Below are 26,139 nucleotides of genomic sequence, written 5' to 3'. Positions count from 1 at the left end.
ACTGTGAACGTTGCAGTTGACAGTGTAGGCAGGCTTTTTAAAATTGAATACAAGTATTACCACAGAAATTGTCTTTCGACTCGTCCCTCCTTTTCTTTAAGAAATGCAAAAATCTGTGTTCCAGTGAGACTCTTACAAAGGAAGTCAATGAGTAAATCCGTAAACATTAAAATACTCACTATTTCAAAAGTATAGCCACAAGATGTCAACAATATGCATGTTAACATGATTTAAGTGTGATAAAATTGCTTACTAACCTTATCTGTGTAAATTAATATTGAACTTTACACATTTTTGCATTATGATGTAATGTCAACAAAACCTAAAACCCTAAAAAGACATTAAACTATTTAACCCTTCAAAAATGGGCCCATTCACTTCCATTGAAAGCTCCTAATTGTAACCTCGATTTTTGCTTTTTTAAAGATATATATATATATATATATATATATATATATATATATATTAGGGCTGTCAATTGATTAAAATATTTAATCAAATTAATCACACGGTGTCCTGATTAAAAACACATTTAATCGCATATACAAATATTTGCTGAGAAAGCCCCTCAGATAGCAATAATTCAAGATATAATGATTAAATAATTACACATAGTTATCTTTAAATATTTAAAAAATTACATTTTATAAATATATATATATTTAAGCAATATCACATGAGCGAGTGGGCGATATGTCCCTACATCAGCACTGCTGTGATTAGAGTGCCGTGGGTAATTACAGCAGTGCTGATGTAGGGCTATATAGCACTCTTGCTTGTGTGATATTGCTTATATACAACAGTTCAATGAACAATTACATTTTAAAAAATTTGGAAAAACTGAGTACAGTCATAAAAACACATTTGTGCATGAAACTACTTTATTACGCTCCAGATCAGAATCTGCCGTTGCTGGTTCAAAACAAATGATGCGTCCAAACCTCCGTTAGCAATTCAAAAAGTTCACTTCAGGAATAGTATCACGGCTTGTGCTGTTTCTAACAAGTCATTGGATAAACAAGGATAGACGGATGGATGTGTGTGTCTATGTGTGTGTGTGTTTGAGAGAGAGAGAGAGAGAGAGCGAGAGAGATCACCTGTTGCCACACCCAATCAGAGATGCTGTCAGCTTTCTTAAGGTCAGTTTTCTCAGTGGAATATAGACATCCAAGCGGGGTATTCCTCTCTATTTCGGTTTAGCCGGTGCGCAAATGTCATTCACAGCGATGTCCTCCGCCATTTTAAACAGTGTGTATCCAATGTGGAAACTCACAGAGCGTAGTTCTATGTAAAGAATGACTAACGGATTCTTCACCAACTGGCTCATATTACACACAAAAATGATCTTTTGCCACCACCTGCTGGCTAACATAAGTCATTTAAAAAAATTTAATAAAGACAGTAACCCCTAACACATCTGCACTACAATTACACTTTAGTTTAGAACAGCACGAACACAAGCGGAGTGACACACACACAGTGAAACATCCGAGTGCTGATGCTGTCACACCTTCATTACTCATGGAACATCTCTCGTCCAATCAGATTCGAGGACCGGAACTAACTGTGGTGTATATGTACCTGTATATATACATAAAATATTCAGATAATTAAAATGCTTTACATTCTTGTAGCAGAAGAGTTAATCATTGATAAGACGATACAAAATGTGTCTTTAGAATACAATGTATTGTTTACTACCATATTATTGATCATAAGTCAATCATTGGCACACAGTTCACAGCAATCCATTACACAAGTGGAGATTAGTTAGTGAACGACACTAAAATAAACTGAAATTGCTTGCTAAGGAAAGCACAAGTGTTACTTTTGCATACTGAATACTTCCAAATTTCAAATTTTTTTATTTTTTCCGCTGAAAATCGTTCTGCGCTTACTGGAATTGGAACATATGGGCAAGTCTGAGGTGAAATTTCCACAGGGTGGCGCCAAAAGCGAGTTAGTTAATTATTAGTAAATAATGTTATACTGTCAACAGAAATGCATATTTTATACCCTAATTCCCTAATTCAAACCCCAACCCTAAACCTTGTTGTCAGTGGAGTAAAAATGTAATCTTGGAGGGAAAATGCATCCTTCGAACTGCACTCATCTTGCGTGATAATTTTCTGGCTTCCGTAGGATCAGAAATCGTGTCTCTGAGGCTGCTCACGCAACATGATATCAGTAACGCCACAGGAAAAGACAAACACATTTGAATTGAAAATCGAAAATGTCTTTTGGGAGATGGCACTCGTCAGTAACTGGTCAGAACTGGGACATGAGTGATACATCCAAATCATGTGGCTTTTCAAGGAGGGGTGTGCTATTACTTTTCTATGCCACCAAAAAAACAAATTTTGCCAAAACTGTAAAGAAAAAAGACTTATCCAATAGAGCCATATCCAGGGACCAGAATACCTTAGAGACTTTGGGGTGAGTACTTTTGACTTGGGCCAATAAGTAACCACCTAACAACACCCTAGCAACTGCATTGCAAGGCACTGAAAATCACTCACCTTACTGTAGCTACAACATAGCATCACCCTGGCAACCACCTACAACCTACTGTTGCTTAGTAGTGGCAAGTTTTTGCATTGGAAATCACCGCTTACATTTTCTTGAATTATAAAAAAAAACTTGCACTGTCATATTTTAAAGGCTGGGAAGCGCATTGACATGGATATAAAGGAAAAGTGCCTGGGGTTCAGTATAAGAAACCTTGAGGATGTGTCTTGCCACCCACCCCTCCTTCCTCCTTGACAGCATGTGTAATCTCCAACCTGTTGGTTATTTCTGCACCAGTCACCAAGCTTAATCTGTCCAGACTGCAGCAGGCTTTTGGCAGGAGAGTCAGAGCGGAGCCTTTGTTTTGCACTTGCCTCAAGGTAAGTCAAAGGACAGGACACTGGCCCGAGTAAAGACGATTGCTATCGCATTCACAAGAGAACAAGACTGCTGCTATAGAACAGGTTGCGCTTTACATTTACAGTGTTCATGTTACTGAGCTATTACAATGTAGCTGCATATTAATTACAATGTAATTAATGTGTATATATTTGTATTGATCATAACTGCTATTGAATTGAATTGTGTTTGCATGCATTGGCAACATGTAACATGGGCATTGTAATATTAAGTGTTATAGATTTTAAGAGAATAGGATGTTTTGTTTTCATTTAATTGCTTGAATGTGCGCAACAAATGATACAAATCACCTGTAAGTATTTGGCCATTTAAATATTCGTTTTAAAGCCTGTGGTCATTAACATGAGGGTGCATATGAAAGAAATTTCCATACCGGCGATATTGCAACTATTGCAGTGCTTTCACAGGAATGTGCATCAATGCATTTCGGACGCATGTCTTTATCCTTGAGATCTGCGCGCCGTACTCTCTCCTCGCATGTCATTCTCCGTCAATGCTGTCCTTGTTTGCGCTTCGATAGTTTCTGCAAGAGGCAAAAATCGTGCTGGAGTTGTTACAGACCGGAAGGTAAGTTAAAAAACTGGGTCTCTATAAAATAATCACCCCTGCGTATACATGCATCGGAATGCATATTGTTCAGAAAGATGATGAATGCATGCAATTAGGCAGCATCACCTGTGAGGGTTTAAGTTGCACGCGGGATTTGTGTTTGGATGTATAAACCCTTTCAATGACGCGATGCATTAGCGATAATCGTCGAGTTGCATGTTCGTTTTCTCTGGTCTCGTGAGGACTCGCAGGGTGAATATGAGTGGTTAGTTCAGACTCTTGTGCATTAAAGAGGCTGCAGAGGACTGACAAAGCAAGGCAAGTACAGAATGTTCCTCTTTTGTGAGCGAAGGGAAATTGCAAGTGGAATTCAAAATATGGGCATTGATTATTACGCAATGTTTGTTTTTGAAAAGGTGCTTTGCATTACATGTATTTGTATATAGCGATGGGCTTTCAAACGGGGGATCGCAAAACTGGATCGCGCAACCTTAGAGCCCAGTAATATGCTTTGTTTTTTATCATATGTTTAATATTTTTGAAATATTTATTTATTTAAAATAAAATAGAGAAAATATGTACAAATACACATTGCTAAAATTAATAAATATGATTAATAATATTTTATTGCATCAATTATAAATAGAATGATTATGAAAATATAATATTAATAAAATAAAAATAATGTGTTATTCTAATTCTTAATTAAAATATTAAATTTTATTCTGAATTAAAGAATGCATCTAAAGTAATATAAAATAATTCTTAATTTTTTTTATAAGATATTGTACGTTTTTTTTATTTTATACATTTAATTAATATTTGTAGAAATATTTTTGTTATTTAATTTAAAATAAAATAGTACAAATATTTCAAAATAAAAAATAATACAATTATAAGTAATAACATATTATGTCATTAATTATAAATAAAATATTTAACAAAATGTCATATGAATAAAAATAATAATGTTAATTTTATTATATTTCATTTTTATCAGAATGTTTATAAATTTCTAATATGCATCTAGTTTAAATTTAAAATAATTCTGTAATTTGTTTTTACAAAATGTTTTATTTTATATTTGTATAAATAAATAAAATGTAATAAAATGAATAAAGTACAAATATTTTAAAAATTATACAATTATAAGTAATAATATATTATGGCATTAATTATAAATGAAACAACAAACTGTAATATTAAATAAAATAATGTTACTTTTTAATAAGAATTACGATTAATTTTATTCTAATCAGAATTTGTATTTATTTCTAATCAAAGAATGCATCCTTAATTATTTTATGTTTTTAGTTGAATCTGAGAGGGCATAATTCATTATGATAATAAAGAGGATGACACAAAGTTCAGAGGAGGTCTGCCATTCTTTGGCATGAAGCCTGTGGTCCTTTCATTTCTATTATATTATATTATATATTATATATAAGTATATTAGTGGTTGCATTACTATTAGACATCAAAATACTCCAATACATTCTATTGCACTTTTTCTCACCCCATTGTATCCAGTCACTGACAAATTGGCAATACCTTTGGCTTTGCATTTATAAAATGCAAGTGACCTCATGAACTTTGGTGGTAAACTCAAAAGATCAAATGTTTTTAACCTGTCATGTAAGTGCAATGAGAGCAAGATTTACTGTATGAACTTAACAGAACCAAAAGTACTACTAATCCCAGACAGACCAACATTTTTATGTTGGTAAATGCAATTTTACAGCCTCGTCTAGCATTTGAAGAACCCCTTTTATGAAGAAACCTTGGAATAAACAGAAATAGACAGGGTGCATAATGGCCGATCACTACAGATTTTGTGCGCAGTTGATGGGTTTGATTCAAACATGTTACTTTTTTCAGTTTTCTGGGTCTATTTTGTTGAAGTTGATGACAAATACATTCAAGGCAGTTTAAATACAAACCTTAAAATGCTTTTGTCTGTTAAACCGAAGATCCCCTTTTTGAATACATTTGATCAAGCCAAAGTGTTATTTATAAAGTTATTTATTGATGTTGCTTTTGAAATTGTTGATTTTAATAGAAAACTTTTGAAACCCAAACTCCAAGTATTAAGATGCACATGCCTTGGCTGTCTGTAACAGTCTTAAAGCCATATAGGACAGCCAATGAAAAAAGCCACACAGGACAGCCCATGGGAAACACTCAAGTGTTTGTCAAGTGTGGGTCAGGGTAACTGATAATGGGGTTCAAAGGATGCAAAGGAGTTCTGAATTTTGATTGGATTTATACACTAAAGCAGGCCTCATGGCTCCAGGAATATTAGGGATTATTTTGGCTGGCAATAAAGGTATATTCGGCTATTTTAAAACAGATCTGCATCTGTTTTTTTTCTCCTCTAGAAATCCCTGTTGAAGCTCACGCCGAAATGGGCCGAAAGGAGGGTGAACATGACTGGAAAAAGAGCACGGATAACATCCAGGATGTGTTCGAATTCATGGAGGTGCTCGGATCGTAAGTACACGTCTTCTTCATAATTACAGCCCCCCCACACACACACACACACTCACTAACATGCACTACTGTCGTCACCAACAACTACACACATAACCCAGAGTGTTTGCCCAATTGTACCGGATTTAACAGATCATTTCAGAGGTTGGCATGCTAAGCAAGACTTTGGGATGTTCAGACATTTGGGAGTTTAGTGGTTCATTCAGAAAAAGCTCAGGAGCTTTCCAATAGCTTTAAAAGTCACCCATAAATTAAAATTCTGTCATCACTGACTCTGTTTACATGGACACCAGAAAGCAGGTTATTGCGAGAAAACAGCATTCTGGTTTACATGCTTCTGCCATATACATGACGTTTCAGCATGCCACTTTCTGCACAAACCCTGGAATGTGCTTGCTTAAGTGCATGTAAATGTGGTCATTTACTCAACCTCATGTTGTTCCAAACCCATATGATTTCCGTCAAACCATGGACTATAGGGGGAGTGTTTTAGAAAACCTTTTGTCATTATTTTTGCAATTTGTTTTGGTGATGCTTGATGCAGGAATTACACACTATAAAGAATCTCAAAAGATTAATCTTTCAAACATTTCAAATGTGTAGGCCCAAATGTGTGATTTTACACACCTGGTCCCTTATCAGGCTAATTAAGCCTCCGAGAGGGATAAAGGCCGACTGTGGATGGTGGTGCGAGAGAGAGAGATCGTTTACGGTCAGCTGACCGTCATGTGTGTGTTTGTGTCTTTTGTTTATATCTTCATTTAACTATTATTTATATCATCAAGCTGGTTCTCGCATCCTCCTTTCCCTTATATTCCCTTTACATACATTTTTTAAAACTATTGGCCTATTTATCGGTTATTGGTCTTTACCACCAACTTAGTTATCGGCATCTGCAAAATCCACTATCGGTCGACCTCTAGCATTGACCCATCTAAACTACTTAACCGGTCTCAGACTATAAACCAGATGCCAATCCTCTGGCCCTGTTGTCCTGGACGTGTTGTGATCTCATTGCCAACACAGAAAGCTGACCAGACTATGAGCTCATCAATACATTGTCTTTGCTGACTGTACTACCTTCATTAAGCAGAATAATCTTTTGTTATGACTGTTAGGAAACATAGATTGCACAGTTAAGCGGCCGTTTATACAGTGTTGCCATCGGCAGCGGGCAGTTTTCAGAAATATTTGATTCAAGTTCATATTATAATATTTGATTTGAATGCTGTAATTGACCAATCAGAATCAAATATTCCAGAAAGACGTGGAGTCATTTTATTTATTTAAATTATATTATTTTGTTCACTCTTAGGTTATGTATGCAGCTTCTTTAAACTCATGTTCATGAGAGACAACATGGAATATTTGTACTTTTATGCCTTCATTTGTCACGCCGCAGGACCACTTAAAATGAACTAATTAAGGCAAAAAACTTCTGTTACAATTTTTACAACTTTTTTCATAAATGTATTTAATAAAATAAATGTAATAAATTTCCTTAATTTTATATAAAATAAATGATATAAAGATATTTATATTTTCCAGTTATTATATTCAAAGTATTACAATTATAAAATTATATATATATATATATATATATATATATATATATATACTATGATATATATATATACTATATATATATAGTATAATAAATTAAAATAATTATATATATAATATATATATATAATATATAAATATATATATATATATATATATATATATATATATATATATATATATATATATATAATTATTTTAATTTCTTAACTTTATTATAAATATATTTATGAATTAAATATAAATAATAATAAATTGTTTTTAAAATAAATGCTTAAAATAAGTGGAAATGTCTTCCTATGTAACTAGAATGAAATACACGATAAATATATATATATATTTGTATTAACTTTATTATAAATATATTTAATTCATAATATATAAATTATAATGTTTATTCTTTACTTATGCATACAATTTTTGACCTCTCATTAATGACTAAATGGAATATTTGTACTCTTTAAGCATTAATTTGCCACTGCAGGACCATTTCAAATAAACAAATTAAGGTGAAAAGCTCAAAAGTAATAGTGACCAGTTACAGGATCTAAAATGATACATTTAAGCCATTTTAAAGTTGCAAAGCCCATGCCATTGACTTTGTTTATTGTTATGAGTGTGAGTCATGAGCATTCAGGTTACCCTCTATAGACATCCTGGCTGTAGGTGAATCAAGGGTAAAGCTCAGGTTAAGACTCTTTCAGATGCGGACACAGAGTGTGTTAATCACTTTGGCAGACAAGAACAGGGATCACACATTCAGGGAACAGCTAACAGGATGCAGGCAGCTTTTGCGGTAATCTACCGGGCATGGCCTGTAATGTGCCGTCTTTATACTGTTTATACTGTTGGTGGCACTTTTCATGAATAGCCTTTCTTTTTGAACAAATGGAGAGTAAAAGGAGGTGTTGAACCCTCAGAATATGTTGATTGTCAATCTCAGGAGGTCAAACTAAATATTACATGAGCTGTTCTATTTCAGTGAACGATGCACTTATTGAAACCTAAAATTTAGGACATGTCTAAATACATTTTTAAAACACTGATTTGTGTGATTTTTGTCAGGTTTTTTTGTTGCATTAAATAAACATTAAAAATAAATAGACAAAATGTATAATATTATATTTTAAAAATGCTGTATATAACATGAGTAACTGGTTAACAGGGTTGCAGCAATAATCGTTGTGTATAGGGGCTGGCTAGTTTAGCAACAAATGTTGGTTTGTAGTCATTGATAATCTTATATTTGCGATAAATTAAAGAAAATATTTATTTGATCATTACTTTGTTAACAGGGTTGAATGACTGAGCTTGACAAACACAATCAACACTACAATGTTTGTAAAAATGAAAAAACTTGAGAGTCAATTTATTTTATTGACTCGTATAATCCTGTGATAACAGGGATGCACACAATATATGGGACAAAGCTAAATATTAAATTTCTAGTATTTGAAAGAATTTTCTAGGGTGAATACAAGTTAAGCTCAATTGACCGCATTTGTGCAATGTGCAAAAAGAAAGTATCCTTTTCCCCCATACATTTAAAAAAAAGCAAAAACTTACAGTAAGTAAGCAAGGACGGATTATGATTCCTTTTCATTGTTGATGGGTTTTCAAATGGGGATTGCAAAACTGGATTGCGCAACCTTAGAGCCCAGGGCCCCCCGCCCAGTCAAGGGCCCCTGGGCACTGGCCCCGCTGGCCCGGTCGGTAATCCATCCCTGTAAGTAAGTTACAGTAATCCTAAGGCACTTAGAATGGCAGTGAAATGGGCTTGTCCATAAATATTTAACCTCCATGAGACCCGACCGTGACTGCTGTGTGCATTTTTTATTCCCTTTTTTCATTTGCAACTAGTAGCCCCTATAAACATACAAAAAAATGTGTTTAGACCAAACAGTTCTCCTAAAAATGTATGTCCACATATGTGGACAGTGGGACTGAGCTTTGACGTTTGAAGTAACACCAAGCTATAGAAAGTCTGATTTGTATTATTATTCAATCAAATTGTCTATTATGTTTCCAGGAGTGTTAGTTATTCATGTTCAGACATTACAAAAGAAATTAAAATCACAAATAATTCTGATTCAAATGGCCAGCATAATCCAATCACTGCCAACCATGCTCAAATAACATTTAGCATGAAAATGAAATCTAAGTACTAATTACGGTCGCCATTTCTCCCAAAGACAAACTCAGCTGAGATTGGCGCCATGTTGTTATGTCACATGGGTCGGAAGTTTAACCCTTTAATAACAGCCTAGAGTCTCCTGAACTGAGATCAGTCGGTTTAAATTAAATTAAATTACGCATAGCCTAAAGCAAAGCCAAAATATAATGTCCACACATGTGGAGGCGGGGTCTCAGGAGGCACACAGTGTTTCAAAGGTATCGCCACAAGATTATACGATTATACAAATTATACGAGTTTAACAAATGTAGGTGTAACTTGGTGCCGGTAAACCCTGTAAGCAATTTCCATCACATTAAAATCGTTTAACAGAGATTTTATCACACTGAAATCATGTTTACATGTACAATGTTTACATCTTGTGGCTGTACTTTAAAATGGCCCCATTTACTTCCATTGTAAGTGCATCACTGTAACCGCAACTTTTGCTCATTTCATTTTTAAATAAACGAGGGACAAGTCAAAAATAATTTTCTTTGGTATCAACGTTATGCTACAAATGCTGCCAATTGAGCTTAACTTGTATTGAACCAGGAACAGACATTTGATGTGTTTAAAACTAGCCACTTGTTATGCTAGGTTTTTGTTAGATAAAACTTTATCATAACACTGTTGTTGTTGTTGTTGTTGTTGTTGTTGTTGTTGTTGTTGTTGTTGTTGTTGTTGTTTGGTTTGAGAATATCACCACTGTGTTTTGAGACCAAGTTAACATGTTGCTCTCAAATGGAGGGTGCAAATTCAAAACCAAATCTGGGAGCTTTTCGATTTACAAGGTCGTAAATAATGCAAACTCTCAATCCATCCTGCCGTTATCTATTTAATGCATAAACGTGCATGTCTAGAGAAATGTTGCCCACTTCTGTCAAAACCTGCCCTTGCCTCTGGGTGTTACTGCCACCAGTGGGCCAGTGGGCCACTGCCACCAGTGCCCTTGCCTCTGACAAAAAACAAACAACCTAAATTAAACTCCCACAATCCCTCAGCAGCCTTCTGTTGGGGTTAACAGCCATTAAAATGAGGAACTGCATCTAAAATGGGTTTATACTGATAGGACCGGAACTGTTTTGCCTGTCAATTCCATTGCCTTTGTGACCTTCGGTTTGAGCTGTTTTTAGAGGAATTATTTATTAATGATGTATGTTGAGAAGTGAATACTCTCTAAAGCATTCATCTGTGAGTCACTTGTGACCGTGGGTGAAGGTAAACCTACATCTTTCAGCTTTTGCATTCAACACGGAATAAAACAGGCCCGTGGGAATGTGTGTTAGTCGCTGGCAGTGTCAGGGAGACGGTTGTTTTGTGATGGCCTGTTTGTGTGTGGGAGGGCCAGTCTGACTGTCAGAAACGATGTGAGATATGGCACTTCTTTTGTAACAAGCTTGTGATTTCAACTAGAAGAACGACATATTTAACATATTTAACATTCAGTGTTATTACAAAAATAAATGCCTGTATAAAAAAACTGCAAAATAAATGCACTTAATAAATACATTTATTTCTATTATAAATGTAATTTATTTAATAATAAAAATAAATGTAGTCAATTTAATTTAATTATTTTATCAAATAAATTATATAAATATATTATTATTATGATGATTAAATTATTTAGAATATATATTAAAATATATTATATATTATTATATTATATATAATATATATATTCCAAAATATATTACATTTTTATAAAACATTCACTGCAAAAGAATTGTATTTAATTTATTAAATAACTCAAATAAATGTAATAAATTGCATTTACATATATTATTAAATAAATAATCTAAATACATTTATATATTAAAAGTATTGCTATTATTATAAGCAAATTATTTAATGATTATTAATTAAAGTCTAAGTGTCGGAAACAATATGACATATGGCACTTATTTTGTAACAAGCTTGTGATTTATTACAATTATTACAAAAATAATTGACTGTATAAAAAAAACTGCAAAATAAATGCACTTTAATAAATGCATGTAATTTGTTTAATAACAGAAATAAATGTAATACATTTCATCTAAATATTTCATTAAATTAATTATATAAATATATATTAAAATTATTATTATTAGTTTTAAATTAATACAATTATTTAATGATTAGTAATTCTATAACTTAATTCTTTAATTATATTATATTTATATAAATTATTTTACTATCATTAATTATATAATTATAATAATTACATTTTTGTAATAATATAAAATTATATAATTGCATAATTTATATAAAAAAATTATGTATGTATAAATTGCATAAATAATAATACATTTAGTTAGGTATATACTAAAAATAAATGGAAAAATCTGCCAGTATCATTTTATTCAAGATGCAGTCTTAGAGAAGTCTTAATATCAAATGCAGTTTTGCTTCTCAGGTCAATTTATCATGCTCTAAGGAAGGTTAGATTATTTTTTTTACCGGGAAACAAGACATAGACAATGATTAAAAATGTGATTTTTGCAGTGTGAAAATACAAATAGGAAATAATTCCTCTTATTAAACAATGCTAAGAGTATTATATGAATAATGTGCAGATTTGCAGCAGTTAAACCCGTGATATCATATATAATCCCAGAAAACCTGAGATGTTTTTAATAGTCTTATTCAACCAATCCCTGGCTAATTGAAACCTAGCCTCTTTTCGAGACCTTCTAGTGCCAAGTGACCTGATTGCAGGCCTGTATTTGTCGAGGCTGTTACACCTGAATACCTGAGATATATTTGTTTCCGTTGCATAAGGGATTTTACATGTAATCTCCATCCAAGCACAGCTATTCCAGGTTACAGTTGAGAAGAGCATGACGAAAATAAAATTAAGATCTTTACATGGTCTCCTAAGCCCTCCTCCCTTGAAACCCCAATGGTTCCTCATTCAGTGCAAGTCTATGGGATTTTTTCATCTGTAAAGTCAGAATCAAGTTGATTAAACATAATCAATAGTTGACATGTTTTGTTGGTGTTTCTTACTGCATAACGCTGCCTACACTGACACAAATTTGTAGATCATTGTTTCAATATTTTAGGGGCATGTTTACCCTCTAAAATCAGTTGCACTAATAGTAATTGCTTCCGATATTATCTGGCCCAAGCCCTGGCAGTCTTTGTGGTTTTTCCATGTGTATATTTCACATGCTGGCACCAGGACAAGCAATGAATGACAATCGCTGCATCCGGAGGACTTGGCAGGGTTTAAAATGTCACATCCTCACATTCATTAAAACCTGCTTTACTCTCAGGAGGAAACGCCACACGGTCATTACATAAACCCAATCATGCTCTCTCAGATCCGCTGATAAATGCCTACTCCCAGTAATTGCACATCTGACCTTATCACACTTTTATCTCTTTTCTTTCTTTCTTTCTCTCTCTCTCTCTCTCTCTCTAGGGGAGCATTCTCAGAGGTTTTCATGGTGAAGGAGAAGAAAACAGGGAAGCTTTCTGCCATGAAGTGTGTGAAGAAGAAAAACAAAAGGGACCTTAACTTGGAGAATGAGATTGCTGTGTTGAGGAGGTGAGACTGTGAATAAAACAGACACTAGGTGATGTGCGCACACACACACACACACACACACACACACACACACACACACACACACACACACACACACCCACGTATCAGTTGAAGTCAGAAGTTTACATACACTAAGTTAACTGTACCTTTAAGCAGCTTGGAAAATTCCAGAAAATGATGTCATGCCTTTAGACAATTAGCCAATTAGCTTCTGATAGGCTAATTGGAGTCAATTGGAGGTGTACCTGTGGATGTATTTAAGGCCTACCATCAAACTCAGTGCCTCTTTGCTTGACATCATGGGAAAATCAAAAGAAATCAGCCAAGAACTCTGAAAAAAATTGTGGACCTCCACAAGTCTGGTTCATCCTTGGGAGCAATTTCCAAATGCCCAAAGTTCATCTGTACAAATAATAGTACGCAAGTATAAACTCCATGGGACCACGCAGCCATCATACAGCTCAGGAAGGAGACACATTCTGTCTCTTAGAGACGAATGTAGATTGGTGTGAAAAGTGCAAATCAATTCCAGAACAACAGCAAAGGACCTTGTGAAGATGCTGGAGGAAACCGGTAGACAAGTATCTATATCCACAGTAAAACAAGTCCTATATTGACATAACCTGAAAGGCTGCTTAGCAAGGAAGAATCCACTGCTCCAATACCGCCATAAAAAGGCCAGACTACAGTTTGCAAGTGCACATGGGGACAAAGATTTTACTTTTTGGATAAATGTCCTCTGGTTTGATGAAAAAAAATTGACCTGTTTGCCATAATGACAATCGTTATGTTTGGAGGAAAAAGGGTGAGACTTGCAAGCTGAAGAACACCAAGAATGGGGGTGGCAGCATCAAGTTTAGGGGGTGCTTTGCAGCAAGATGGACTGGTGCACTTCACAAAATAAATGGCATCATGATGAAGGAACATTATGTGGATGAATTGAAGTAACATCTCAAGACATCAGCCAGGAAGTTAAAGCTTGGTAAATGTATTTGTCTAAGGTGTATGTACATTTTGACTTCAACTGTATATACATACATATGGTGATGTAGTCTTTTGCTTTACACTCTTACACTCACTTTAAAATCAGAATCACTGCCAGAAAGAGCTTTAGTCAACAAGTATGCTTACAAAAACAATACATTTGATTTTGGTAATATAATTTTCTAGTACTGACGGAAATACAACAATTAGACACAAATAATACAAAAAATTAAAATAATAAAAAAGAAAAACAATTATTAAATTAAATGATCTACAGAGAGGCACAGACAAGATAGTATATGTACAGAAGAGTTATATATACAGAAATGTGAAGAGGGCAATGGGTATGTTCAGATTATTAGTAAACATGAATATATAAAATTGAAGTTGAAATTGAAATCAAAATCACTACTCAACATTATTGTCATTATATTAACATATTTGATTGTCATTTAGGATCAAACATGACAACGTTGTTTGCTTGGAGGATTTCTATGAAAGTCGGACTCATTACTACCTAGTCATGGAACTGTAAGTAACCTCAGTAGTGTATCTTGTATTTTTGCTTACTATATCTGAAACTTTATTTAACTGTAAAACTGATGTTTTTATGGCATGGTAATGAATCGCTTGTATTCCTGCAGCGTTTCAGGTGGGGAACTGTTTGACCGGATCCTGGACCGGGGCATGTACTCGGAGTTGGATGCTAGTCTGGTTATCAGACAGGTGCTGGAAGCAGTCAGCTACCTGCACGAGAATGGCATCGTGCACCGCGATCTCAAGGTACACTGCCATTATACACACAAACGTATGCGTGTGTGTTTGCGTGTTGTTGTTTTGCTTTTTTATTGAACAAAAACTTGTATACAGCCTGAGTGCAAGATGATGAATCTCTCTGCAGCCAGAGAATCTGCTGTACTACAGCCCTGATGAAAACTCCAAGATCATGATTAGTGATTTCGGCCTGTCTAAGATGGAAGACAATGGCATCATGTCCACAGCCTGTGGGACTCCAGGATATGTCGGTAAGAACATCCTAACCCACTGTAAAGAATAGATTAAAAATAGATTACCTGTGAAGCTTGATGACATGTTATTGCTGTTATAAATACCAATTAAGATTAAAAAAGTACATAAAATAGTCACTAAGCCAGCTGGAAAGTTAGCATATGCATCAGATTTTTTAAGCTTGATCTCATGAAAATGACGTGACTGTGGCAAAATGTTTGGAAAATTATGTTGCACGCATTGTGGCAGTTCTGAGATGAAACGTCCACTAAGTGGCGCTAATAGCGAGTTAAACTTTCTCCCAAGCAGATGAGGTTTTTAAGGTTAATGCTCTATCGAGTTTCAATCCAAAAAAACCGACCTCCCTACCCTAAACCTAAACCGATAGTTTCATGAAAGCAAATGCGAGATGAAATACGACGCTTCTGTGAAACTTTCGTCTCTCGTGTCGAGAGCTTGTAAATGTAGTTGGTAATGTAATGCAAACATTCAAATTAGTAAAAGTGTTTTGATGTCATAAAATAGCATTGCGTGAGAAACAGTGCAAAATGTAAGTGTTTATGAGCTGATAATCTGCCATTTTAGTTTTTGATTTGTGTAAAAGTGAATAAAAGTAATTGTTTGTAGCGCCACTAGTGTTCACGTCACTGGAAAACCTGCCGCAATACGTACAACGAACCACGTAAAAATCCTTTTCAAAAAATGTGTTTTTCAAAGCCAGGATGAGATTTTTGATTAATTCTCTTTAAAAACAACACAGAGCAGAATTTATAACGTGTATGTGGCGCATTTCCAAGTTAGTTCCAAGGAAGTCGGGTCAAATTGATCTTGTCTGTATTTTCTCACAGCACCTGAGGTGTTGGCTCAGAAACCCTACAGCAAAGCCGTAGACTGCTGGTCTATTGGAGTTATCACCTACATCCTGTAAGTCCCTCCATAAAACTTGTTTTTTCCAAGGAAGTCATTTTGGTCCATATGCTGTCCACACTACTAAGGGATATGCATTGTAAACAGCACTTTTATTTACAGAAAGCGAAAGGCGGATGTCAGGTACTTTATTTGGAAACCAAACGATTAGAGATTTGAGTAAATATAGCCACTGGTTAATCAAAGACCATGTAGCTGTGCTGTTTAACGCCACTCGGAATTAGCACAATGCACCTTTTGCATAATGACATCAATTCATCAGTTAGAGCACGCGCCCTGATGGATTGTGAATGAAGAAAATAAATAAATATCTTAAACAGTGGTTGCTGGTCAAATAAACTGGTTTAAGCTGGTCTAGCTGGTGTTTAGCTGGTCAGGCTGGCCCCAAAAAAGCATTTCTGAAACCATCATAGACGACCAGCGGCTGTGGCTCAGGTGGTAAAGCGGGTCGGCCATTAATCACAGGGTTGGTGGTTTGAATCCCGGCCCACACGTCTCCACATGCCGAAGTGTCCTTGGGCAAGACACTGAACCCCAAGTTGCTCCCAATGGCAGGCTAGTGCCTTGCATGGCAGCTCTGCTGTCATTGGTGTATGAATGTGTGTGTGAATGGGTGAATGAGTCACAGTGTAAAGTGCTTTGAATACCGTTAAGGTTAAAAAGGCGCTATATAAGTGCAGACCATTTACCAGTGTAACCAATTTGATGTTTAACTGAATATGATTATTCTCCTCTATCTTCTCAGTCTCTGTGGATATCCTCCGTTCTATGAAGAGACCGAGACTCTTTTGTTCTCTAAAATCATGAAGGCCCAGTTCGAGTTTGACTCACCCTTCTGGGATGACATCTCTGAGTCTGGTTAGCATCTAATATCATACATTACCTTCTGCCTCAATCAGATTAATATAAACCTTTTACAAGATTCTGTAAAAACGGCATACTGCAGAATTAGTAATGGTAGTATGATAGTACTGTGTGCTATTTTGAACATACAGTAGTTAAACATTTTAAGACTTAGACTGCCATACAAATTTGTCAATTTTATGTTTGGAATAAGGAGGTTATGATTATGCAGAAAATGTATATAAACCTGTAGGCTTAAACATTTTTGTAACTTTGACCTTTCTAGCAACGGACTTCATTCGCAACATGATGCAGAAGGATCCAAAGATGCGTTATTCTACAGAACAGGCTCTTAGACACCCCTGGTGAGCGAGTTTTGTGTGTGTGTGTGTGTGTGTGTGTGTGTGTGTGTGTCTGTGTATGTGTGTGTGTGTGTGTGTGTGTATGTGTGTGTGTGTGTGTGTGTGTGAGCGTGTATTTATCACTTTGTGGGTACCAAATGTCCCCATAAGGATAGTAAAACCCGAAATGTTTGACCTTGTGGGGACATTTTGTCGGTCCCCATGAGGAAAACAGCTTATAAATCATACTAAATGATGTTTTTTGAAAATGTAAAAATGCAGAAAGTTTTCTGTGAGGGTTAGGTTTAGGGGTAGGGTTAGGTTTAGGGGATAGAATATAAAGTTTGTACAGTATAAAAACCATTATATCTATGGAAAGTCCCCATAAAACATGGAAACACAACGTGTGTGTGTGTGTGTGTGTGTGTGTGTGTGTGTGTGTGTGTGTGTGTGTGTGTGTGTGTGTGTGTGTGTGTGTGCGCTTCAGAATAAAGTGCAGAAGTCTGGTTCTGGAAGCAAATATATCCCATTCATTTTTTCCATAGGGGAACTGACCTTAATGGTAACTTATACATCCATAAAATGATTCTGTTGAAGCCATCGGTTGCGTTATTAAAACGTTCTTTTATTTGTATTATTTACTTTAATAGCAGAATTTGTGGTGAATAACTACACTACCCATGATCCTGATGGAGAAAATCCACCAATCAGAGAGTCGCGGGTAACAAAGCGCACCAAAAGAGCTCTGCAGCGACCGCCCACTTCCATGACATACTGCGAATGATGCAATCGAACTGGTCTCCCTACACTCTCGAACTACACTCACCTAAAGGATTATTAGGATCACCTGTTCAATTTCTCATAAATGCAATTATCTAATCAACCAATCACATGGCAGTTGCTTCAATGCATTTAGGGGTGTGGTCCTGGTCAAGACAATCTCCTGAACTCCAAACTGAATGTCAGAATGGGAAAGAAAGGTGATTTAAGCAATTTTGAGCGTGGCATGGTTGTTGGTGCCAGACGGGCCGGTCTGAGTATTTCACAATCTGCTCAGTTACTGGGATTTTCACGCACAACCATTTCTAGGGTTTACAAAGAATGGTGTGAAAAGGAAAAACATCCAGTATGCGGCAGTCCTGTGGGCAAAAATGCCTTGTTGATGCTAGAGGTCAGAGGAGAATGGGCCGACTGATTCAAGCTGATAGAAGAGCAACTTTGCCTGAAATAACCACTCGTTACAACCGAGGTATGCAGCAAAGCATTTGTGAAGCCACAACATGCACAACCTTGAGGCGGATGGGCTACAACAGCAGAAGACCCCACCGGGTACCACTCATCTCCACTACAAATAGGAAAAAGAGGCTACAATTTGCAAGAGCTCACCAAAATTGGACAGTTGAAGACTGGAAAAATGTTGCCTGGTCTGATGAGTCTCGATTTCTGTTGAGACATTCAGATGGTAGAGTCAGAATTTGGCATAAACAGAATGAGAACATGGATCCATCATGCCTTGTTACCACTGTGCAGGCTGGTGGTGGTGGTGTAATGGTGTGGGGGATGTTTTCTTGGCACACTTTAGGCCACTTAGTGCCAATTGGGCATCGTTTAAATGCCACGGCCTACCTGAGCATTGTTTCTGACCATGTCCATCCCTTTATGGCCACCATGTACCCATCCTCTGATGGCTACTTCTAGCAGGATAATGCACCATGTCACAAAGCTCGAATCATTTCAAATTGGTTTCTTGAACATGACAATGAGTTCACTGTACTAAAATGGCCCCCACAGTCACCAGATCTCAACCCAATAGAGCATCTTTGGGATGTGGTGGAACGGGAGCTTCGTGCCCTGGATGTGCATCCCACAAATCTCCATCAACTGCAAGATGCTATCCTATCAATATGGGCCAACATTTCTAAAGAATGCTTTCAGCACCTTGTTGAATCAATGCCACGTAGAATTAAGGCAGTTCTGAAGGCGAAAGGGGGTCAAACACAGTATTAGTATGGTGTTCCTAATAATCCTTTAGGTGAGTGAATATTTGGCTTTAAACTTCAAATATATTGTTCCTAAACTCATTATGAACCATTTTAAATCATCGTTTTATATATTTTCCATCGGCTTCCATCAGTGGCTATGCTTCAGGGAATTGTAGTTTCATAAAAAGAAGTTCAGTACACAGACTTGTACATTTTTTTTTACCTGATTTTCCAATACTTTTGTTACTTCAAATCAAAGCTTGCAATGTTGTGATTCACCTCAAAGCTGGTTGGTTTGGTTCATGGCTCAGAACTTTTTTATGAAATCCCTACGGAAAAACATGAATGGCAAAATACTTCTGTAACCAAGACAGCTGAAAAAGTGTGTGGGCACTGTTGCGCTCGTTTGTTAGATTAAACTATTTTAGTGAGAATAGGAAGGTCACTTAATTGTATATGTTTATGAATCGTGCCTAAAACTTTTAGTCTTAGATCTCCTGTCTTAGATTAGTGTGTCTGGCCAAAACAGGAAATCCCACTGTTTTCCATTGGCTCTGATTTTTAATCCAGCTTTGTCTTGCAGGATAATCGGAAGGACGGCCCGAAATCAAGACATCTACCATTCCGTCAGCGTACAGATCCAGAAGAACTTTGCCAAGTCCAAGTGGAAGGTAAGGTCATGTTTCGTAACAGGGGGTGAAATCTCTGAGAGAGTTTGTCTCCTGTGGTTTAATCTCAGTTCTTCAGCTGATCTGTGGCCTGATTACACAATTCAATTTTAACCAGGAGTTGTTGATTTTGCCCTCTGTCTTGCCTACAATTGCTCCGTCTGTTTGTATATCTGGAACAGTCCAGTTTTGGTTAGATTTAGACACTGGCTTGTGACATTTAAAGGAGCACAAGTCATTTTCTACATTAAATTTTTCAATTTTTCAGTCCTTCACTAGTGACTACCTTGACCATGCAAGAGCTTTGAAGTCACCGGCAAATATAAGCAGAAAAAATAGGCCTTTTTCATGCAATTAAGGGTCCTCCAAAAAATCTGGCACTACTAAAGTTTCACCCAAAAATGAAAATCCTCTCATCATTTACTCACCCGCATGCAATCCCAGATCTGTTTGACTTTCTTCTTCTGCAGAACAGTGATTATTTTTAAAAGAGTATCTCAACTCTGTAGGTCCAGACAATGCAAGTCAGCAGGGTCCAAAACTATGAAGCTCCAAAAAGCACATAAAGGCAGCATAAAAGTAATCCATATGACTCCGGTGGTCAAATCCATATATTCAGATGCGATATGATAGGTGTGGGCAGAGCTGGACAGGGAAGAGAAATGAGCCCGGGATTTTACATGGCAACTGGCCCAACTGTTGAGCGGGGGGGGGGCTGTCCTATTCTGCATATCGTGGCGCCGTTTTGTGGTCTGTTCCGCATAATGCAGCGGCTCATTTTTGCTTATCACGGCACATTCAGCCCATTTCGTGGCCGACCCACCGGTCTGCCGATGGCCATTCCGCCCCTGAACAGGCATCAGGGTGACGGCCCACCAGAAAAATGCCCAGTATGCCACAATACCAGTCCAGCCCTGGGTGTGGGTGAGAAACAGATCAATATTTAAGTCCTTTTTTACTTAAAACCTCCACTTTCACCACATCTCCTTTTAATGATATAACACGACACACAATAAGTTAATTGCTGTTGGCTAAAAGTAATGTAATCTGGAATGTAATCCTTAAATGTTGTCTATGTGCACCTTCAAAATACACTGATTAATTGAACTAAAGCACTTGTTGCGGCTAATGTATACAATTTTAAATCAAAGTGAGAATTAATGCAAAAATGTTCAAGTAGCAAAACCTCAAACTAAATAATCAAAAAGAAATAATTTGCCCATTGCTTCCTTTTTCTGATCTGCACTACACTGACTATACCAATTATCTCCTATTAATTCCAGCAAGCCTTCAATGCTACAGCGGCCATTCATCACATGAAGAAGTTGCAGCTGGCCCACTCTGAGGCCTGTTTCCAACAAAACCAAATTTCTCCAACTGTACCTGAGATCAAAGTCATCACAACATCCACACCTGAATCTGTCCACAAGAAGCTGGTCGCCAAGACTCCGGAACCGAACGGCAACAGGACCAGTAATCAGATGAACGTGCCGGCTAGTTGCACTGAGTCCAAGAGCCAGTATCACCCAGTTCGGGTCAGCCACAGTGAGACCACACATGTTGGAACCCTCACCATTGCGGAGAAGAACAAGCATGTGTATCACTCTGAACCAGCAGATCTCAATGGGTATGTACTGGTGTGGACACAATATTTAAGATTAAGGGCCATATTAAGATTTCCCTCACTCTTTTGATATAAAACAGATTGATGTAATGTGAAGACATGCCTCTAAAATCCTAAAATACTAAACTGATCATCATTATGTTGATGTTACATGTTTACATTAACATATAACTGCCCACATTTCACATGCCAAGAGTTTAGCATGTCATAATAGAGGTCATGTAATTATTACATTCTTTAAGGCACAGTTGCATAACCCCTGTTAAATTTTAAGGGTCAGAGAGAGGGGGAAAATGGCGATGTAAAGCTAGATTATGATGGAAAATAATCAAATGCTTTAAAAGCGCAGAATATGGCCTCTTTATGTATATATGTTTTAAAAGTCATGATTTAAGGATTTCAAGGAAGCCATTTGCCTCTGTAACCCTCTTAAAAATTCTGTACTTTCTTATTCTCCAGGTACGCAAAAAGAGACAGTCGTAATGGGCAGAAATTGCAAACTGGAGTTTGTTCTGTGATGTGATTTGCCGCAGTGAAATTGATCAAGTGAATTTTGACAGGCGAGTGATAAATTGAGTGAATCTCATGATTTTTTGCATTGTGACATTATTGCATTAATACTTAAATATAATTAATAATAAATTAAAAATAAATAAATTATAATAATACATGTCTTTATTCACTATAAATGAGAATTAAGCATGTTTCTCCCATATTACTGTAATGCCAAAAAAAAAAAAGTACCATGATTTATTTACAAATGTACGTTTCAAATGTACTCGACACTATAAATAATGTAACATTATTGAAAATGCCATTTTTTAATGCATTGTTAGTTTGCCGTAGATGTAATTTGTTACGAAAATATTGTCGCAATGGTTCAAAAATAGGCTTTATTTATTTATGTAAAATATACAATGACAAAATCTATGATTTTGGGGCGAAATGTGACCTGAACATTTCTTTGAGACTCATCCTATGAAGCCTGGTCTCATAGAGTCATGTTATTATAACAAAAGTTCACACAAATCACGAATAAATAGCAGATTAGCAGTTCATAAACGCGTATGGATGGAGCAGTCAGTGGAGTTTAATGCCCCTATAGTGTAAAATGTTGCCCCACACAGACCGTGTAATCTGCGTATAGGGAGTGGTGGCCCTGATTTTAATGTTTGTATTACTTGACCACATTTACAAGCTTGTTTGTGTGTAAATACTCGCATGGTAGCTCAACTGAAAGAGCTTTGTTCTTGCAATTCAAAGGACCGGAGTACGAGTCATGAATAGCACGTGAGTTGATTAAAACCACAAAATTATGTGATTGCTTCAGCAATTGTGTTTTTCATCTCACATTTGCTTTTTGTGACATATCGGTTAGGTTTAGGCAGTGCTGGGCAGATTACTTCTGAATTGTAATCGGGTTATGATTACAAATTACATGACAAAACTTGCAATCAGTAACATAATATCGCAGATTACATTTTTGGGGTAATTTAATCCGATTACTTTTGAATTACTTTTGGATTACTTCCAAACCTAACTCTTTTATTTGATGTCACTTGCATTTCCTATGGAAGTTTCTAGAAGAATGGATAGGTTCCTGGGGCGCGTTACACAAACGTGGTCACGTAATTTCGACATTTTACGAATGCCATCCTTGTGTGGTAAGAGATCAGACCACTATTATTTAGGAATCAACATCACAAAAACATCCTCACAGTTAAAGTGCATTTTGACGCCGAGTACAAAAGCAATTAACGAAACTAAAACTATTTTTACGCCACTAATGCAATTGGATTACATTGTGAGTATGAAATGACGTGTTTTGGGGCATTTTAATGCGTTTGATTGACAAAACCCTTCCAAACACAGCAACAGTGTTTGTTATATTACACACAGAGTGATAATTCAAATAATACTTAAAATGTGTTAGAAAGTTAAGAAAACATGCAAAAATATCTTCAAATGCTTCTTTAATTTTGACAACCCTCCCCCTTTTCCTCTCCTCCGAAAACACTCGAAGAGTTACTGAACGTATTCCGTAGTTAGGATGAGTGAAAAATGTCAAAGATTTTTTAAAAAGAGAAAAAAATTCCATATAATAAACAATTTATGGCCGATGCCTAATTAACATGTAATCATGTAATCCACAAGAAAGTAACTGTAGTCCGATTACAAGTATTTTAAAATTGTATTTAATCCAATTATACGTACTTGATTTTCGTAATCTGATTATGTAATCCAGATTACATGTAATCAGTTAGTTCCCCACACTGGGTTTAGGTTTAAGGTTTAGGGTAGAGAGGTCTTTTTTTTAATTATTATTATTATTCAAAACTCAATAGAGCATTAACCTTATACTCATCAGTTTGGGAGAAATTTTAACACACGTCACACAGTGAACATTTCACCTCGGTACTGCCGAAATACTTGCCGGAACAAGGTGTGTCGCCACAATCACATCATTTTCATGAGATCAGGCTGGTACTATTATATATGCAATGGAAATGCTACAGGCACACCATGCTATGCTAATGCTAAATGCCGTTTCTCTTGCTCTCTCAGGTCTTAACCAGCTGCTGGCTGCTTTCTATGGGCAGCTCTGCGACCCAGGCAAGTGTGTTGGCAAGACAGCTGGCCACTGGCCCACAACCTTGCTGAAATACTGATGTTTAGAGGAGTGCCTCCATATTTACAAATGCACACAAAGCACAAATGCAGTGTGTTACACACTTGGTGCAAGGTTTATCACAAATGAATAGATATGAATATCCCTGTAATAGCAGAAATGACATATTGCAGCAGGTGCTGATCTTCAAAGTTTGTATTGTCCCAAGAGAAAACAGTTTCATACTATTTTAATCGATTCATCTCTCTGTATTACAAACATTTGAAACAGATGTCTGTGTTATTGGATGCTTTTGTATAAAGCATTGGAAGTATAATTCAATGCTTTTGTACATGCATTCTGTGACATATGTCTACAATAGCTTGTAGTTTCATGCAATAATGTGTACTGCAGCAATTCATATGCAAATTAACAAGATATCTGGTGATTAAGTCTCTTTGCTTCTCTGTAGGCTGTAAATATAAATAGATGATTTGATTTTATTGCTGGATAAGACACAATCGGAAAGAGATTCCAGATTTGACTAGAGTAAATGTTTATTTAATGCAATTATTATTGTTCTGTGTATGTTTATCTGTGAAATTTGTTTTGTAATAAAATGAATGAAAACTATTTAATGCTGCCTTCCCTCCACCATAATCATAATATCACCCTTGTGCTGTGCACCATAATGCAGTAATATACTTGGCATATATGAACTTTACTGTTATAAATATCTGTAACTAATTGTCTTGCAAGAGATTATGGTTAAGTGTCCTCTGAACTACAGCAAAGGTTGACGTTTAGGTAGGTTCCTATTGTCAGTGCTTAGTGCAATATTTTTACCAATAAACAAACATATACATCAAGTTTTAGTTATTTTACAGGCCTGATTTTTGTGTTTTCTCTTTGTTTGCATTCTTAGTTTGGAATATTGCTCCACAAAGAATGTGCACTATATTCCACTGTATAGACTTTTGAAACCATAATAACTTTGTAAGGAACAGACAAGAATTAAGTTATTATTCACTGAAAATCTTGCCTTGAAAATTTGGTTTGAGAGTCGAGATCCTTTCATTGGATGCAGCTTTGACATTCTGCTGTAAATAACTACCTTTGTAATCCACAAAGAAAGAAAGTCATATGTGTTCGGAACATTACGAGGGTGAATAAATGATGACGATTTAAATTTTGGGTGAACTATCCTTTTTTTTATTTTATTTTTTTTATATTGACCCCAGATCAGGGCATAGGTATAATTTGCTACCGGGATTAACTAATTGTGATAATTGGAACTTTTTTTAGATTGCCCCAGTAAACAAATTATGACTGGCCTAAATCCACCTGTCTGACCTGCACTGGTTATTAACATGTAAGCACTGTGCGGGACACTCACGTGAGTGCAGATTAGCACGAGACTGTCAAGTCATCATCGCTGTCATCCATACTGCTTAGTGTGCTCTACCGTGTCAAGGACGCCAGCTGATGTTATGGTTTGTTTAATGTAATCTATTTATTCTATTCTACAGTATTTATTCTTGATAATGTCACAGAATGAAAAATAAAGGTAATTCTGACTTTGTAATTTGCAAATTTGAGATACACAATATATATATATATATATATATATATATATATATATATATATATATATATATATATATATATATATAACGCATTTCAATTTCATAACAAATTTTCATCATATTTAATTTTTAAAATTTGAAGGCAATTTGTTATGAAATCGAAATGCATGTATTTATCATACAGAAATATAAGAATAACAAAACAAAAAAAACGTATAAAAACATATAAAGCAATTACTAGATTTAAAGTTGTAATTGCAGGACACACATTTGCAATTGCTAGAAATAGTTCCAATTGTGAGTTAGTTTATATCCAGACTGATCTCA

The 26,139-nt window shown here is 35.8% G+C and overlaps 1 protein-coding gene across 4 annotated transcripts; it reads left to right on the top strand.

Moving 5' to 3' along the window:
- The first annotated feature begins 2,761 nt into the window (after positions 1-2,761).
- On the top strand, positions 2,762-25,109 carry LOC127618853 (calcium/calmodulin-dependent protein kinase type 1D-like). Of its 4 annotated transcripts, XM_052091505.1 has the most exons (14): positions 3,003-3,220; positions 3,336-3,495; positions 5,856-5,967; positions 13,116-13,241; positions 14,682-14,756; positions 14,870-15,008; positions 15,127-15,250; positions 16,082-16,157; positions 16,906-17,018; positions 17,290-17,368; positions 19,910-19,997; positions 21,278-21,621; positions 22,078-22,178; positions 24,184-25,109. In XM_052091505.1, the coding sequence occupies exons 2-13, from the start codon at positions 3,348-3,350 to the stop codon at positions 22,139-22,141; spliced, it is 1,488 nt and encodes a 495-aa protein (XP_051947465.1). In that variant the 5' UTR covers positions 3,003-3,220; positions 3,336-3,347; the 3' UTR covers positions 22,142-22,178; positions 24,184-25,109. The 4 variants fall into 4 exon arrangements, with proteins under 4 accessions (XP_051947467.1, XP_051947468.1, XP_051947465.1 ...); XM_052091507.1 differs by lacking the exons at positions 3,003-3,220; positions 3,336-3,495 and adding an exon at positions 2,762-2,888; XM_052091508.1 differs by lacking the exons at positions 3,003-3,220; positions 3,336-3,495 and adding an exon at positions 2,910-2,972.
- The last annotated feature ends 1,030 nt before the right edge of the window (positions 25,110-26,139 follow it).

Source organism: Xyrauchen texanus, chromosome 25 (assembly GCF_025860055.1).
Source record: "Xyrauchen texanus isolate HMW12.3.18 chromosome 25, RBS_HiC_50CHRs, whole genome shotgun sequence".
NCBI classification, from domain to species: Eukaryota; Metazoa; Chordata; class Actinopteri; order Cypriniformes; family Catostomidae; genus Xyrauchen; species Xyrauchen texanus.
The sequence above is the reverse complement of the archived record's forward strand: the minus strand, read 5'-3'. Positions and strand labels throughout refer to the sequence as shown.